General features: G+C 35.9%; 1 protein-coding gene across 1 annotated transcript in view; it reads left to right on the top strand.

Annotated features, from left to right (window-relative positions):
* Window positions 1-1,204: 1,204 nt before the first annotated feature.
* LOC133624387 (WD40 repeat-containing protein SMU1-like) overlaps window positions 1,205-17,500 on the top strand; it is a 19,723-nt gene continuing 3,427 nt past the window's right edge. The window contains exons 1-10 of the mRNA XM_061987874.2: window positions 1,205-1,230; window positions 5,019-5,229; window positions 5,291-5,443; window positions 5,521-5,637; window positions 7,495-7,617; window positions 9,275-9,394; window positions 9,477-9,593; window positions 9,663-9,790; window positions 12,983-13,109; window positions 17,207-17,371. Coding sequence (XP_061843858.1) covers window positions 1,205-1,230; window positions 5,019-5,229; window positions 5,291-5,443; window positions 5,521-5,637; window positions 7,495-7,617; window positions 9,275-9,394; window positions 9,477-9,593; window positions 9,663-9,790; window positions 12,983-13,109; window positions 17,207-17,371 — 1,287 coding nt within the window. The remainder of the gene's footprint in view (window positions 1,231-5,018; window positions 5,230-5,290; window positions 5,444-5,520; window positions 5,638-7,494; window positions 7,618-9,274; window positions 9,395-9,476; window positions 9,594-9,662; window positions 9,791-12,982; window positions 13,110-17,206; window positions 17,372-17,500) is intronic.

Below are 17,500 nucleotides of genomic sequence, written 5' to 3' on the forward strand. Positions count from 1 at the left end.
TACATCCCTGACAGGAATTTATTAATGTTATTTAAAGAAAAGAAAAAAAAACAAGAAAAAAAAAACACACACACACAGGCAGAGGGCACTTTTTAAGACGAGGCAAAAAAGGGCAGGGGCTCAAGCACCCATAGGGCCCTATGTGTGCACGTGCCTGTGTATATATATATGTATATATATATATAAGTGTATATATGTGTGTATATATATGTATATATATATATATATATATATATATATATATATATATATATAGTTAACGCAAGGGTAGATCTTGCTTTGGTTTTTGTCTGAGACCAGGGATCTTGTGCTGGAGAAGGTTGGTGACTATTATTGGTGAGTATTATTATTATTTGCATGTGACCCTGACTGACATTATAGGAATACACTGAATTCAATCATATTACTCTTGATATTTTCTGAACGTCAACAATTAAAGTTAAAGTTAAAGTAGCAATGATTGTCACACACACACACACACACTAGGTGTGGCAAAATGTGTCCTCTTCATTTGACCCATCGCCCTTGATCACCCCCTGGGAGGTGAGGGGAGCAGGTGAGCAGCAGCGGCGCCATGCCTGGGAATTATATTTGGTGATTTAACCCTCAATTCCAAGCCTTGATGCTGAGTGCCAAGCAGGTTGCCTAAACACAATCAACTGTGAAAAGGAGTGACTTTACAAAGACACATCTTGTAAATGACGTTGTAAAGGGAAATGAACATCCATCCATTTTCTACCGCTTGTCCCTATCGGGGTGGCGGGGGAGAAATGAACATCATTAAATGATGTATCAAATTGTATCTGTTTACATGTTGGAAAAACATGAAACCACAAGAAAGATCATTTGAATGAATGAGTTGTTTGTCAAATGTTGGTCAAAGATGGTCTCTGCACTCAATCTGATGACGTCTTCTGTAGAGGACGTTTGTCATGGCGTCTGCACGTGGGCTGTGTGGTGGTCCTGATGCTGCAGCATCGTCCCCGCGCTCAACGTGCTCATGTGTCGGAATGCGTCAGGGAGGAGGAGGAGGAGGAGGAGGTTCGTCTTGTGTGTGTGTGTGTGTGTGTGTGTGTGTGTGTGACGTCATGACGGCTCGGGCAGTCTGAAGGTTCGACACGCAGGAGAGACACGTGCCGTGGGCGGGTCCGCCGCACGTGGCTTTGGCGGGAGCGTTGCAGCATCTGCAGGAGACGAGGACAGCATGGCCGTGGAGATGGAGCCCTCGGAGTAAGGACCATTGATACTCTCATGTGTGCATGTTGTGTTGCTTTTGCAGCAACTTCTTGTTTTATATGTCATTTGACTGTTTACTCCTCTCCTGTGCATGTTGTTTTATATGTCGTTTGACTGTTTACTCCTCTCCTGTGCAGGGACATAGCCTTTTAATGACTATAATTTGCATCTCGCGCAGCATGTGATCCATATATTTATCTGCTTAATGTACCGGTATTTGAAATAACTTCACATTAACGTGCATCATTCTATACAGAAACAACAACAATCATAATAATCATAATATGGTTATGAGCAGAGGTGGGTAGAGTAGCCAGAAATTGTACTCAAGTAAGAGTACTGTTACTTTAGAGATTTATTACTCAAGTAAAAGTAAGGAGTAGTCACCCAAATATTTACTTGAGTAAAAGTAAAAAGTATGTTGTGAAAAAACTACTCAAGTACTGAGTAACTGATGAGTAACATACACACACATATCATATCAATATATATATATATATATATATATATATATATATATATATATATATATATATATATATATATATATATATATATACATACACATATATATATATACACATATATATGTGTATATATATATATATATATATATACACACACACACACACACACATACCGTATATATATATATATACACACATTGATATATACAGTATATAATTTATATTTATTTATTTTGCCGTTTTTGTTTACATGTTAAAGGTGTTTTAATGAATATACATGCATGTTTAACACATATAGATTCCTTTCTTTCATGAAGACAAGAATATAAGTTGGTGTATTACCTGATTCTGATGACTTGCATTGATTGTAATCAGACAGTAGTGATGATAGCGTCCACGTTTTCAAATGGAGGAGAAAAAAAGTTCCTCCTTTCTGTCTAATACCACATGAAAGTGGTTGGTTTTTGGCATCTTATTTGTCCAGCTTCCATATTCGTTTTTATACACTTTACAAGAAATACATTGGCGGCAAACTCCGTAGCTTGCTAGCTTGTTTGCGCTGGCTTTCGGAGACTCTTGTTTTGAAAGCGCAGGCGCGATGGAGCGGGACTTTTATTGTGAAGACAGGAACTGTGCAGTCAGTCTTTAGGCTTTTGACGGGATGTACGGTTGAAATAAAAAAGGGTCTTTTTTCCTTCATACTTTTGATTGATTGATTGAAACTTGTATTAGTAGATTGCACAGTACAGTACATATTCCGTACAATTGACCACTAAATGGTAACACCCCAATAAGTTTTTCAACTTGTTTAAGTCAGGTCATGTGACCACCTGGCTCTGTTTGATTGGTCCAACGTCACCAGTGACTGCATCTGATTGGTGGAACGGAGTGAACGTCACCAGTGACTATATTTGTTGAAACGCAGGCACTATGAAGGTCTGTCTGACAGACCAAAACAAACAAAGCGTGCATTAACAGATCGATAAAAATTAGTAGCGAGTAGCGAGCTGAATGTAGATAAAAGTAGCGGAGTAAAAGTAGCGTTTCTTCTCTATAAATATACTCAAGTAAAAGTAAAAGTATGTTGCATTAAAACTACTCTTAGAAGTACAATTTATCCCAAAAGTTACTCAAGTAGATGTAACGGAGTAAATGTAGCGCGTTACTACCCACCTCTGGTTATGAGTTATTGTTTCTCTGTTTGTACTTTTTTAGTCATAATGTCCAATTCAAACCCCCCCTTTTTAATAGGCATCCTGATTAATGTAAATCAATTCTAAGAGTTCCATCCATCCGTTTTCTACCGCTTATTCCCTTTTTGGGGTCGCGGGGGGCGCTGGAGCCTATCTCAGCTACAATCGGGCGGAAGGCGGGGTACACCCTGGACAAGTCGCCACCTCATCGCAGGGCCAACACAGATAGACAGACAACATTCACACTCACATTCACACACTAGGGACCATTTAGTGTTGCCAATCAACCTATCCCCAGGTGCATGTCTTTGGAGGTGGGAGGAAGCCGGAGTACCCGGAGGGAACCCACGCAGTCACGGGGAGAACATGCAAACTCCACACAGAAAGATCCCGAGCCCGGGATTGAACCCAAGACTACTCAGGACCTTCGTATTGTGAGGCAGATGCACTAACCCCTCTGCCACCGTGAAGCCCAATTCTAAGAGTTACTTATTATTATTATTGTTGTTTTTATTATATGTGTGTCAAAAGGGCCGCCCTTCCCGCATGTAAAGTTCACTTCAAATTAAGTTTTAATTCCTAGCCTCTTCCTGCTGCGTCACGGACAAGTATACAATGGCAACTTTATCATCATCATCATCAGACTTTATTTTGGACACAAACATGGCCATATGTAGTAAAAACAACAAAAACCAAAACGTTTTCATTTTTTACATAATAAAATAATTCATAATAAAATATGTTATAATTAATAACATTTATAGAAAAAATATGTAATGATTAAAAATTATTATTTAAATGATTTTCCTTAGATAAGATAGGCTCCAGCACATTTTTGAAGTGGAATTCTTTCCCATTCTTGCTTGATGTACAGCTTAAGTTGTTCAACAGTCTCCCTTCTCATGTTTTAGCCTTCACACATTTTCAATGTCTGGACTACAGGCAGGCCAGTCTAGTACCCGCACTCTTTTACTATGAAGCCACGCTGTTGGAACACGTGGCTTGGCATTGGCTTGCTGAAATAAGCAGGGGCGTCCATGGTAACGTTGCTTGGATGGCAACATATGTTGCTCCAAAAGCTGTATGTACCTTTCAGCATTAATGGTGCCTTCACAGATGTGTAAGTTACCCATATTTTGGCCACTAATACACCCCCATACCATCACACATGCTGCCTTTTACACTTTCACCCTAGAACATTCTGGATGGTTCTTTGCTCTTTGGTCCGGAGGACACGACGTCCAGTTTCCAAAAACAATTTGAAATGTGGACTCGTCAGACCACAGAACACTTTTCCACTTTGCATCAGTCCATCTTAGATGAGCTCAGGCCCAGTGAAGCGTTTCTGGGTGTTGTTGATAAATGGCTTTGGCTTTGCATAGTAGAGTTTTAACTTGCACTTACAGATGTAGCGACCAACTGTAGTTACTGACAGTGGGTTTCTGAAGTGTTCCTGAGCCCATGTGGTGATATCCTTTACACACTGATGTGGCTTTTTGATGCAGTACCGCCTGAGGGATCCAAGGTGTGTAATATCATGGCTTACGTGCAGTGATTTCTCCAGATTCTCTGAACCTTTTGATGATATTACGGAGCGTAGATGGTGAAATCCCTAAATTCCTTGTTGAGAAATGTTGTTCTTAAACAATTTGCTCAGGCATTTGTTGACAAAGTGGTGACCCTCGCCCCCGTCCTTGTTTGTGAATGACTGAGCATTTCATGGAAGCTGCTTTTATACCCAATCATGGCACCCACCTGTTCCCAATTAGCCTGTTCACCTGTGGGATGTTCCAAATAAGAGCATTCCTCAACTTTCTCACTCTTTTTTGCCACTTGTGCCAGCTTTTTTGAAACATGTTGCAGGCAGCAAATTCCAGATAAGCTAATATTTGCAAACAATAAGAAAGTTTCTCAGTGTGAACATGAAATATCTTGTCTTTGCAGTCTATTCAATTGAATATAAGTTGAAAAGGATTTGTTGTATTCTCTTTTTATTGACCATTTACACAACCTGACAACTTCACTGCTTTTGGGGTTTGTACTTGCTAGTACAGTTCCCCAAAACATATTTGGGTTCCAGCTGTGCATCATTCATGAGGGGTATTATCATGTTTCTGGGCAGTGTCATCCGCCTGATCATGCAGTACCTGAAGGAGAACAACCTGTACAGAACCTTGAGCACCTTGCAGGAGGAGACCACGGTGTCGCTCAACACGGTGGAGAGCATCGACAGCTTCATGGCAGACGTCCAGAGGGGCCACTGGGACTCCGTCTTGCTGGCCATCGAATCTCTCAAACTGCCCGACAACACGCTGATTGACCTTTACGAGCAGGTGACCTGACGACAGTCTTTGTGCTGTGGAAAGGTGTGGTTTTGACCGGCTCCTCCAACAGGTGGTGATGGAGCTGATTGAAATGAGGGAGGCGGGGGCGGCACGTTCCCTCCTCAGACAAACCGACCCCATGATCATGCTGAAGCAGACGCAGCCCGAGCGCTACTTGCACCTGGAACACCTGCTCACGCTCTCCTACTTCGACCCACGGGAGGTGAGTTGGTCCATCCACGGGAGTTTATTGGGAACAAGTCCAAAAGGCCGTTTATTGAAAGGTGGGTTGCACTGCAGGCGTACCCCAAAGGCAGCAGCAAGGAGAAGCGACGCAGGGCCATCGCCCAGACGCTGGTGAGGGAGGTGAGCGTGGTTCCGCCCTCGCGCCTCGTGGGCCTTCTGGAGCAAGTCAGTGTGAGTATCCACACCTACGTGCACTTCTTAGACCAGGGTATCCACACTTACGTGCACTCCTTAGACCAGGGTATCCACACCTACGTGCACTCCTTAGACCAGGGTATCCACACCTACGTGCACTCCTTACACCAGGGTGCTGGAAAATCAAAGCATGCCATTTTTGGTCATTTTAACTTTTTTTTAATATGCATCCATCTTCTTCCGCTTTACTTTTTATTTTTTGTAATAATTTTTTTTAAATGTATCTATTTTTTTATTTTTTAAATAAATACATAAAATATGTAAAAATATGTATTTTTTATTTTTGTTTGTTTTTAATTAATTAATTAATTTATATATATATATTTTGAATAAATAAATAAAATATGTAAGAAAAAAAGAAAATGTATCAATTATATATACTTAAAAAAAAAAAAAATATATATATATATATAATTGATACATTTTCATTTTTTTTTTTACATATTTTATTTATTTATTTTTTTACATATTTTTTTATATTTAATTTTAAAACCATTACAATATATATATATATATTTTTTTTTTTTGTTATTTTAATTTTCTTTATTTATATATATATATATATATATATATATATATAATTGTTTTGTTGTGGTTTGAGATGATTTGTCGTATATTGTTCATGCAGCTGTAGCTCAATTTAATGTTGTTCTTGTTGAATACTTTTCTTAGGGTGTTGTCTTTGGGAAAGTGTTTGTCAATCAGATTGAGGAATTTGTGTCCAATGTTAGTTGAGACGTTTTTGCTGTATGGGGGGTTGTACCAGATGATGTCGTTTCGTTTTCTGTTCTTTTTTGGCTGGTTTCCTGGCGTGGGTTCATAGGTGAGGGTGAAATTGTACCCGCTTTCATCAAGGGCTTTTTGGTACAGGGGGGTTGCTTGGTCAAATTCAGCTTTGCTAGATGACAGCATCGATAGCCTTTTATTGATTCCGGTAGGTATTCTTTTCGTGGTGGTGGGTGGGTGGTTGCTGTCATGGTGCACGTATTGGAGTGTTGTGTTGGGTTTCGTGAATGGTTGGTAGCTGTTATTTCTCAGGTTGAAAGTGACGTCAAGGAAGTTGACGGTTTGCTTACCGTCAACTTCCTATATATATATATATATATATAATTGTTTTGTTGTGGTTTATGATGATTTGTCGTATATTGTTCATGCAGCTGTAGCTCAATTTAATGTTGTTCTTGTTGAATACTTTTCTTAGGGTGTTGTGTTTGGGAAAGTGTTTGTCAATCAGATTGAGGAATTTGTGTCGTAACAACATTGGTTTTGATTCTTTTTTTTTTTTTTTTGAGCAATGACATTTAAAAAAAAAATCACACTAAAGGTCTCGGGGACCCGAAAGGATCCGCTCATAAAAGTGTTAAAAAAAAGTCATGTAAGGACATTTTTTTTTTACTTTCAACGCTTAAATCTGGAGGTCAACCTCAGATCTAGCTGTTTATTTATTTATTATTATTATGTTTTTGTTTGTTTTTTGCCCTTTTTGTCGAGTAAAAAAAAATTTTTTTTAATTTTTTTTATGGCAAACACACAAGATATGCAATATTTTCCTAAAGAAATGATTGAAAGTGGAATATTTGATGTGCAGTAATTGGAGCCTATAAAAGGTCAATAATTCATAACAACACTGGTTTAGATTCTTATTTGGAACAATGACAGTTTTAAAGAAATAAAACACCAAGCATGGCAGCTTTGTGTTATCAGAGGCAAAATTTTCGACATATATTTCATCTGATTGCTCTTTTATTCCACTTTTTATTTTTATGGTAATAGTATTTTTAGAATGTGACAGCCCTGCCGAAACCACTTTAAACATTTCTATTTTTGTTTCAGTCTTTAAAACTGGAACAATCACCGGATAGCCTCTCACCTGACATGACCTTTGACACGCCTGCTGACCAGGACAGGTACGCGCAGAAAGAGGCGTGTCCAACCCAGCTGTATCGCCACATCAAGGTAAACAACAAACAAGCGTGTCATTGACTGACCATCACTTTGTGTTTTGAGTGGTCGTCTAATGAGGGCGCATTAATACAAATTATTGCATAATAGTTTGAGGCGTGACCTAATGTGCAGCCTCTGTGAACTTTGACCTGCAATGATGCCTTTAAGGACCACCACAAAAGTAATCATACTACACAGTATGTCCTTGCACAAAAAAGGTAACTTCTCAAGCAATGTTGTAGTCATTGCATCATCATATGATTGCATATTGACAAACAGAATGACAGCCCTCATTGTGGCCTTTAATTTGAGGTATGAGTCGGGGTTTATTGCAAATGTCATTTTATACTGTGAGACAGTTGCTTTGAGGTCAAGAGAAACAACCACCAAAAACTACATGTAACAACCTATTTGTGATGACTGCAATTTTTTAATAATTTGACTTTTTAAAAATGATTTATTTATGTATTTATTATATTTTATATATATATATATATATATATATATATATATAATATGATAAATATATACATAAATATATATATACACATAATTTATATAGTGATACTCAAATATATGAAAAAATGTAAACTATGTTAAAACAATGTTTTTCTTCTAAAATGACCAAGTATATATTTATATATGTATACATATATTAAATGTATATAGTGATACTTAAGAATATGAAAAAGTAAAAACTGATAAAACAATGTTTTTCTTCTAAATTGACTAAGCAAATACTGTGTGTATATATATATATATATATATATATATAACTAAAAAATATGAACAAATAAAAACTGTTAAAACAATGTATAATATGATAAATATATACATAAATAAAAAAGAAAAAATAATGTTCATTTCATTTTTATTTATATATATATATATATATATATATATATATATACACATACATAATTTATATAGTGATACTCGAAAAAATTAAATAATAAAAATTATGTTAAAACAATGTTTTTTTCTAAAATAACTAAATATATTTATATATATATATATATATATATATATATATACACATACATACATACAATTTATATAGTGATACTTAAGAATATGAAAAAAATTAAAACTTTGATAAAACAATGTTTTTCTGCTAAGTTGACTAAGCAAATATATATATATATATAAATAATTTATATAGTGATACTCAAAAATATGAACAAATAAAAACTATGTTAATGTTCCAATGTTTTTCTTCTAAAATTACTAAGTATATATATATATATATATATATATATATATATATATGATAAATATATACATAAATAAAAAAGAAAAAAAAGAAAAGAGATTGTTCAATTCATTTTCATTTATACGTGTGTGTGTGTATATATATATATATATATATATATATATATATATATATAAATTTATATAGTGATACTCAAAAATATGAAATAATAAAAACTATGTTAAAACAATGTTTTTCTTCTAAAATGACTAAGTATATATATATATATATATATATATATATATATATATATATATATATAATATATATATATATACATACAATTTATACAGTGATACTTAAGAATATGAAAAAATTTAATTTAGAAATGAATTTAGTAATTCTAATTTCTTCCAAATATATATATACATAAATGTTGTTTTTTTTTTAAAACATTGCTTTCAAATTGGTGTGCAGTTTGGCCGACGGTCCCACGTGGAATGTGCCCGCTTCTCCCCCGATGGCAAATACTTAATCTCGGGCTCGGTGGACGGGTTCATTGAAGTGTGGAACTTTTACACTGGCAGCATCAGCAAGGTAAATGGCACAATACTACTGGTAAAAAACAAAATAATAATAATAAGAGAAATATGGAACCCTGACATTGTGACTATGTTAGGAGTTAAAGTACCAGGCCCAGGACAGCTTCATGATGATGGACGATGCTGTGCTGTGTCTCTGCTTCAGCCAGGACTCTGACCTACTGGCCACTGGAGCTCACAATGGAAAAATCAAGGTAGGAGCACAAATATATCCCAGCTACAAGGACACAGTGTTAAATATGGCCATCATGTTGTGTGTCAAGGTGTGGAAGATCCAGAGTGGCTTGTGCCTGCGCAGGTTTGAGCACGCTCACAACAAAGGAGTGACCTGCCTGACTTTCTCCACAGACAACAACAACATCCTCAGTGCCTCTTTGGACCACACCATCAGGTTTGTTCCCACGAGGCATACACTTTCTAGTCTCCATATTCAACCGGCGGCCCCAGAATGACACCAGACCAACCCCCAAGTTCAGTTCCAAAAACATTTTCGCACTGGAGCTCCGTCATATAGATAATCTTTGAAGAGCTTTCATGCAATAGGTCCTTCAAAAATATAAGAGTAGTCATCCCAACATTGATTATACGTACATGTCCTTTTAAACTGACGTAGAAACAACGTTGAAAAATAGTTGTATTTGTAAACTGAGACAATGTTGATGTCCAACTTTGGATCCACGTTGTTGGTGTCAGAGCGAGGATTTTTATGCAGCTTGCTGCGAGATTTGTTCTCCCGGGATGTAATCGGACTAGACCAGACATGGCTTGAAGGTAGGAACATTTTTAATATTAATCTAACTACACAGGGAAAAAAGACAGGACCTAAAACATGAGAAAAGCGCGCCGGTCGCACGAAGGAACATAAAACTTACACTTAGCGTAAACTATGGACATGAAACAAAAACTCGCTAACTATGACATGAATAAACAAAAAAAACTACTTGGCAAGGCATGGAACGATCATCAAGTACTATGGCATGGACAGAGCAAATACAGAGTAATGTCGCCAGGCCGACGAACTGGCAACGACAGGCTTAAATAGTCTCTTTGATTAGAGCCAGGTGCGTGTGTCACATGAGGCAGGTGAAACCAACGAGTCGCGATGGTGACCAAACAAGGGAGCGCAAAAACAGGAACTATTGCAGTCTTAAACAAACAGACAAAACATGATCTACACCACAGATCATGACAGTTGGTTGGCCAAAATGAGCAAAATTTCAATGGTCAAATCAACGTCACAACCTGACATTGAATCAACGTCGTCAAAAGTTTCAACGTTGTATTTGTGTTGTAGAATATTGGTTGGAAAATGACCAAATTTCAATGTCAAATCAACGTCACAACCTGACATTGATTAAACGACGTTAAAAAGCATGTTGTTTCAACGTTATGTTTGAGTAGCTCAAGGTCAGGACCTTATTCAACAAGTTCTCAACGTTGTTTCAATGTCTTGTGCCTGCTGGGAAGAGAGAAGTCGGGTCCTCCAGTCGTTAAATGTGGCCCCCAAAACAATTTTGTTGTTCAGCAGGAAATTATTACTGAGATTTGATTGGAAGGATTTTCACATTCTAGTTTTAGAACGCACATCTTCTGCAAATAAAATATTGTTACAAAACAATCAAATACACTCCTATGAAAAATGTACAGCACAATAAACAATCACACATGCACTTATTTACTCAATATGTCTAAAAAGGAGTCGGGAGAAGCCAAGCTTGAATATGATTTGATTAATTAAATCAAATAATTAACTAAATAATTAACGACTATTCAGACAAAGCAAAATCCACCAGTCAATTTTAGAATAAAACAAAATAGAATAGTAAGGAATAAAATAAAATAAAACAATTCACTAATTTTCCCAACAAATTTGACAGTTGTTATTCGAAAAAGATCATTTAATCAATCACAGGGCTTAAAATAAAAATATGAATAAAAACTAATACAATATAATTTAAAAAAAAACGTCAAAATAAAATTACCTAATTTCCCCGACTAAATTGACAATTATTACTTAAAAAATATAAATGAGTCAATTGCAGAGCTTAAAAAAACCCCACACAAATAAAATGAAACAATAAAAGAATATAATGAAATAAACTAATAAATTAAAATAAAATAAAATAATTTTCCCAACAAATTTGGCAGTTGTTACTCTAAAAATATCATTTAATCAATTGCAGGGCTTAAAATAAAAAACTAAAAATAATTTAAATAAAAAAACTAATGCAATACAATAAAAAAAATTAAAAAAAGATAACATAAAATAAAATAACCTAATTTCCCCAACTAAATTGACAATTATTACTTAAAAAATATAAATGAGTCAATTTCAGAGCTTAAAAAAACCCCATACAAATAAAATGACACAATAAAATAATATAATAAAATAAACTAATAAAATACAATAAAATAAAATAATTTTCCCAACAAATTTGACAGTTGTTACTCTAAAAATATCATTTAATCAATTGCAGGGCTTAAAATAAAAAACTAAAAATAATTTGAATAAAAAAACTAATACAATACAATACAATTTAAAAAAAAGATAAAATAAAATAAAATAACCTAATTTCCCCAACTAAATTGACAATTATTACTTAAAAATATACATGAGTTAATTGCAGAGCTTAAAAAAAACATGCACAAATAAAATGAAACAATAGAAAATTATAATAAAATGAAAAATAAATTAAAATAAAATAAAATGAAAAAATCCCTCATTTGTCAATCACAGGGATTAAATGTGTTGTATTCAACAGTAACAGATGAGTTTAGCTCCATCACTAAATCATAAAATAATGAACTTGATTACACTTTTTGAATACGTCGAATTAAACCACATTCAATTAAACAACCATTTATTTTTGAAAATGTTCAAAATGCTAAAATTGTGTTCAAATCTGTTATTTGGACTTTCTTTATCATGATCAACTGAAGATATAGTCAGCTTCTATCATCCTCTCAGTGCTGCCGTAGTGAGGCACCTCTCTGGTCCCAGCAGTCTAATTACCGTTTAATCACAGTTTAATTACAGTCTAATTACAAGTCCAGCGTCCCTGCAGCCCAGTGACAGTTGACAGTGCAAGAGTGAATAATGTAATGTCAGTATTCATACAGCAAAGACTCCATCGCAGTCAAGGAGATCTATTTGTGTCTCCAGGGTGTTGTGTGTGTGTGTGTGTGTGTGTGTGTGTGTGTGTGTGTGTGTGTGTGTGTGGGCGAGCCAGCACACCATCCAGAACGTGGGTGCAGCTGAGACGCCATGTGCTGGTGCAGGCACAACACTGCCACGTGTTCCGCCACAACACTGCCACGTGTTCCGCCACAACACTGCCACGTGTTGCACATCTTTCCCTTTGCTTTGATAAAATGGCGCTTTGCAGAGAGGAGGGGCCTTTTTCAATCAATCAATCAATATTTACTTATATAGCCCTAAATCCCAAGTGTCTCAAAGGGCTGCACAAGCCACAATGACATCCTGGGCTCAGATGGGTCCCTCAGACGCGGCTATAAATAACTGCCAGCTCTCAGCAGCAAGACAAGCGTTTGGGTAAAGAATGTCCGCACGTGTCATCCTCAGGATCCACGAGCTGCGGTCGGGACTCACGCTGAAGGAGCTGCACGGCCATCAGTCCTTTGTCAACGACGCCTCCTTCACGCAAGATGGCTGTCACATCATCAGTGCGTCTTCCGACGGCACCGTTAAGGTACGAGCATCAGCTCTAATATGCGTGGAATACATGTTTGTTCATGCAGCTCGGTGGGCACCTTTGGGGGTCTTTTTATTGCCCGAAGATGACCTCATGCAACAGGATGATGAAATATGGCCTCAGGAGTTATACATCTCAACATCTGCATTGCAATATTTTTTACCTGAGATAGGCTCCAGCGACCCCATAAGGACAAGCGGTAGAAAATGGATGGATGGATATTTTTAGCACAAGCTGTTGAGTGAGTATACACTGGAGTCCCCCGGGACCATTTTGTCCTCCCTTTGACTCCCTTTGATAACACCCATTTTTCCATATACTGAAAACCTGTTACTTGATCAGGCTGTTATTTGATCAGTCTGTGACTTGATCAGTCTGTTATTTGATCAGGCTGTTATTTGATCAGTCGGTTATTTGATCAGTCTGTTACTTGATCAGTCTGTTATTTGATCAGTCTGTTATTTGATCAGTCTGTTATTTGATCAGGCTGATACTTGATCAGGCTGTTATTTGATCAGTCTGATACTTGATCAGTCTGATACTTGATCAGGCTGTTATTTGTTTAGTCTGATACTTGATCAAGCTGTTATTTGATCAGTCGGTTATTTGATCAGTCGGTTATTGGTTATTATTTGATCAGTCTGTTATTTGATCAGTCGGTTATTGGTTATTATTTGATCAGTCGGTTATTTGATCAGTCTGTTATTTTATCAGTCTGTTATTTGATCAGTCTTTTATTTGATCAGTCGGTTATTTGATCAGTCGGTTATTGGTTATTATTTAATCAGTCTGTTATTTGATCAGGCTGTTATTTGATCAGGCTGTTATTTGAACAGTCTGTTATTTGATCAGTCTGTTATTTGATCAGTCTGTTATTTGATCAGTCTGTTATTTGATCAGTCTGTTACTTGATCAGTCTGTTACTTGATCAGTCTGTTATTTGATCAGGCTGTTATTTGATCAGTCTGTTATTTGATCAGGCTGATACTTGATCAGTCTGTTACTTGATCAACCTGTTATTTGATCAGTCTGTTATTTGATCAGTCTGATACTTGATCAGGCTGTTATTTGATCAGTCTGATACTTGATCAGTCTGATACTTGATCAGGCTGTTATTTGATCAGTCTGTTATTTGATCAGTCGGTTATTTGATCAGTCGGTTATTGGTTATTATTTGATCAGTCTGTTATTTGATCAGTCGGTTATTTGATCAGTCTGTTATTTGATCAGTCTGTTATTTGATCAGTCTTTTATTTGATCAGTCGGTTATTTGATCAGTCGGTTATTGGTTTTTATTTGATCAGTCTGTTATTTGATCAGTCTGTTATTTGATCAGTCGGTTATTTGATCAGTCGGCTATTTGTTATTATTTGATCAGTCTGTTATTTTATCAGTCTGTTATTTGATCAGTCTTTTATTTGATCAGTCGGTTATTTGATCAGTCGGTTATTGGTTATTATTTGATCAGTCTGTTATTTGATCAGGCTGTTATTTGATCAGGCTGTTATTTGATCAGGCTGTTATTTGATCAGTCGGTTATTTGATCAGTTGGTTATTTGATCTGGCTGTTATTTGATCTGGCTGTTATTTGATCAGTCGGTTATTTGATCAGGATATTATTTGATCAGTCAGTTATTTGATCAGTCGGTTATTTGATCAGGCGGTTATTTGATCAGGCTGTTATTTGAACAGTCTGTTATTTGATCAGTCTGTTATTTGATCAGTCTGTTACTTGATCAGTCTGTTACTTGATCAGTCTGTTATTTGACCAGGCTGTTATTTGATCAGTCTGTTATTTGATCAGGCTGATACTTGATCAGTCTGTTACTTGATCAGTCTGATACTTGATCAGGCTGTTATTTGATCAGTCTGATACTTGATCAGGCTGTTATTTGATCAGTCTGATACTTGATCAGGCTGTTATTTGATCAGTCTGTTATTTGATCAGTCGGTTATTTGATCAGTCGGTTATTGGTTATTATTTGATCAGTCTGTTATTTGATCAGTCTGTTATTTGATCAGTCGGTTATTTGATCAGTCGGTTATTAGTTATTATTTGATCAGTCTGTTATTTTATCAGTCTGTTATTTGATCAGTCTTTTATTTGATCAGTCGGTTATTTGATCTGGCTGTTATTTGATCAGTCGGTTATTTGATCAGTCGGTTATTTGATCAGTCGGTTATTTGATCAGGATATTATTTGATCAGTCAGTTATTTGATCAGTCTGTTATTTGATCAGTCGGTTATTTGATCAGGCTGTTATTTGAACAGTCTGTTATTTGATCAGACTTTTCCAGAAAAAAACAAATGAATTGAAGCATTTCTCTTTGAAACACGTGCAAATCCTATCAGAGCTGTAATTTGACCCCTCAACCACTAGATACCGCCAGAGTACCACAGAGTACCATATAGTCCAGACCTGGGCAAATGAAGGCCCGGGGGCCACATGGGGCCCGTTAATCTTTTCAATCTGGCCCGCCGGACATTCCCAAATAATAGTTTTAGATGTTTAAGATGTAAAGTGTAGCTGCCATTATGATGTGCACTCATCTTTTATAATCACCTTCAACTATACTAAGTCTTTACATGCTTGGAATTTGCATCATATACTAGTTACTATGCTCATCTAATTACTTACTATGGTCATCTAATTAGTTACTATGGTCATCTAATTACTTACTATGGTCATTTAATTAGTTACTATGGTCATCTAATTAGTTACTATGGTCATGTAATTAGTTACCATGGTCATGTAATTAGTTACTATGGTCATCTAATTACTTACTATGGTCATCTAATTAGTTACTATGGTCATCTAATTAGTTAATATGGTCATCTAATTACTTACTATGGTCATCTAATTACTTACTATGGTCATGTAATTAGTTACTATGGTCATCAAATTACTTACTATGGTCATCTAATTACTTACTATGGTCATCTAATTAGTTAATATGATCATCTAATTACTTACTATGGTCATCTAATTAGTTACTATGGTCATTGAATTACTTACTATGGTCATCTAATTAGTTAATATGATCATCTAATTAGTTAATATGATCATCTAATTACTTACTATGGTCATTGAATTACTTACTATGGTCATCTAATTGGTTACTATGGTCATCTAATTGGTTACTATGGTCATCTATTTAGTTACCATGGTCATGTAATTACTTACTATGGTCATCTAATTAGTTTATATGGTAATCTAAATAGTTACTATGGTCATCTAATTGGTTACTATGGTCATGTAATTAGTTACTATGGTCATCTAATTAGTTTCTATGGTAATCTAATGAGTTACTATGGTCATCTAACTAGTTACTTTGGTCATCTAATTAGTTACTATGGACATGTAATTAGTTACCATGGTCATGTAATGAGTTACTATGGTCATGTAATGAGTTACTATGGTCATGTAATTAGTCACTATGGTGATGTAATGAGTTACTATGGTCATGTAATGAGTTACTATGGTCATGTAATTAGTCACTATGGGCATGTAATGAGTTACTATGGTCATGTAATTAGTCACTATGGGCATGTAATGAGTTACTATGGTGATGTAATGAGTTACTATGGTCATGTAATGAGTCACTATGGGCATGTAATGAGTTAATATGGTCATGTAATTAGTCACTATGGGCATGTAATGAGTTACTATGGTCATGTAATGAGTTACTATGGTCATGTAATTAGTCACTATGGTCATGTAATGAGTTACTATGGTCATGTAATGAGTTACTATGGTCATCTAATGAGTTACTATGGCCATGTAATGAGTTACTATGGTGATGTAATGAGTTACTATGGTCATGTAATGAGTTACTATGGTCATGTAATGAGTTACTACTGTCATGTAATTAGTTACTATGGTGATGTAATGGTCATGTAATGAGTTACTATGATTATGTAGTAATGAGTTACTATGGTGATGTAATGAGTTACTATGGTCATGTAATGTATTTAGTTACTATGGTCATGTAATAAGTTACTATGGTCATGTAATGAGTTACTATGATTATGTAATGAGTTACTTGGTGCAAACGTTGACTTAATATTCTTCATATTCCACCTTGTGTTCCAGATTTGGAGCAGCGAGACTTGTGAGTGCATCAACACCTTCACATCTCTGGCGCAGACTTCCTGTGAGATCCCCGTGAACAGCGTGACTCCTCTTCCCCAAAATCCGGAGCACTTTGTGGTCTGCAACCACTCGGACGCGGTGGTGGTCATGGACACGCACGGTCAGGTAATACGCAGAAACACTTTATGATGGGACTGTCTGTGAAAGTAGCTTGTCGCTACAACTCCGCACAGTAGATCGCAACTTTGCAACCCTCTGGTCTGCCAGAGAATAAGAAGACATTGCGAAGTTTTA

Source organism: Nerophis lumbriciformis, linkage group LG27 (assembly GCF_033978685.3).
Source record: "Nerophis lumbriciformis linkage group LG27, RoL_Nlum_v2.1, whole genome shotgun sequence".
Classification (NCBI taxonomy): Eukaryota; Metazoa; Chordata; class Actinopteri; order Syngnathiformes; family Syngnathidae; genus Nerophis; species Nerophis lumbriciformis.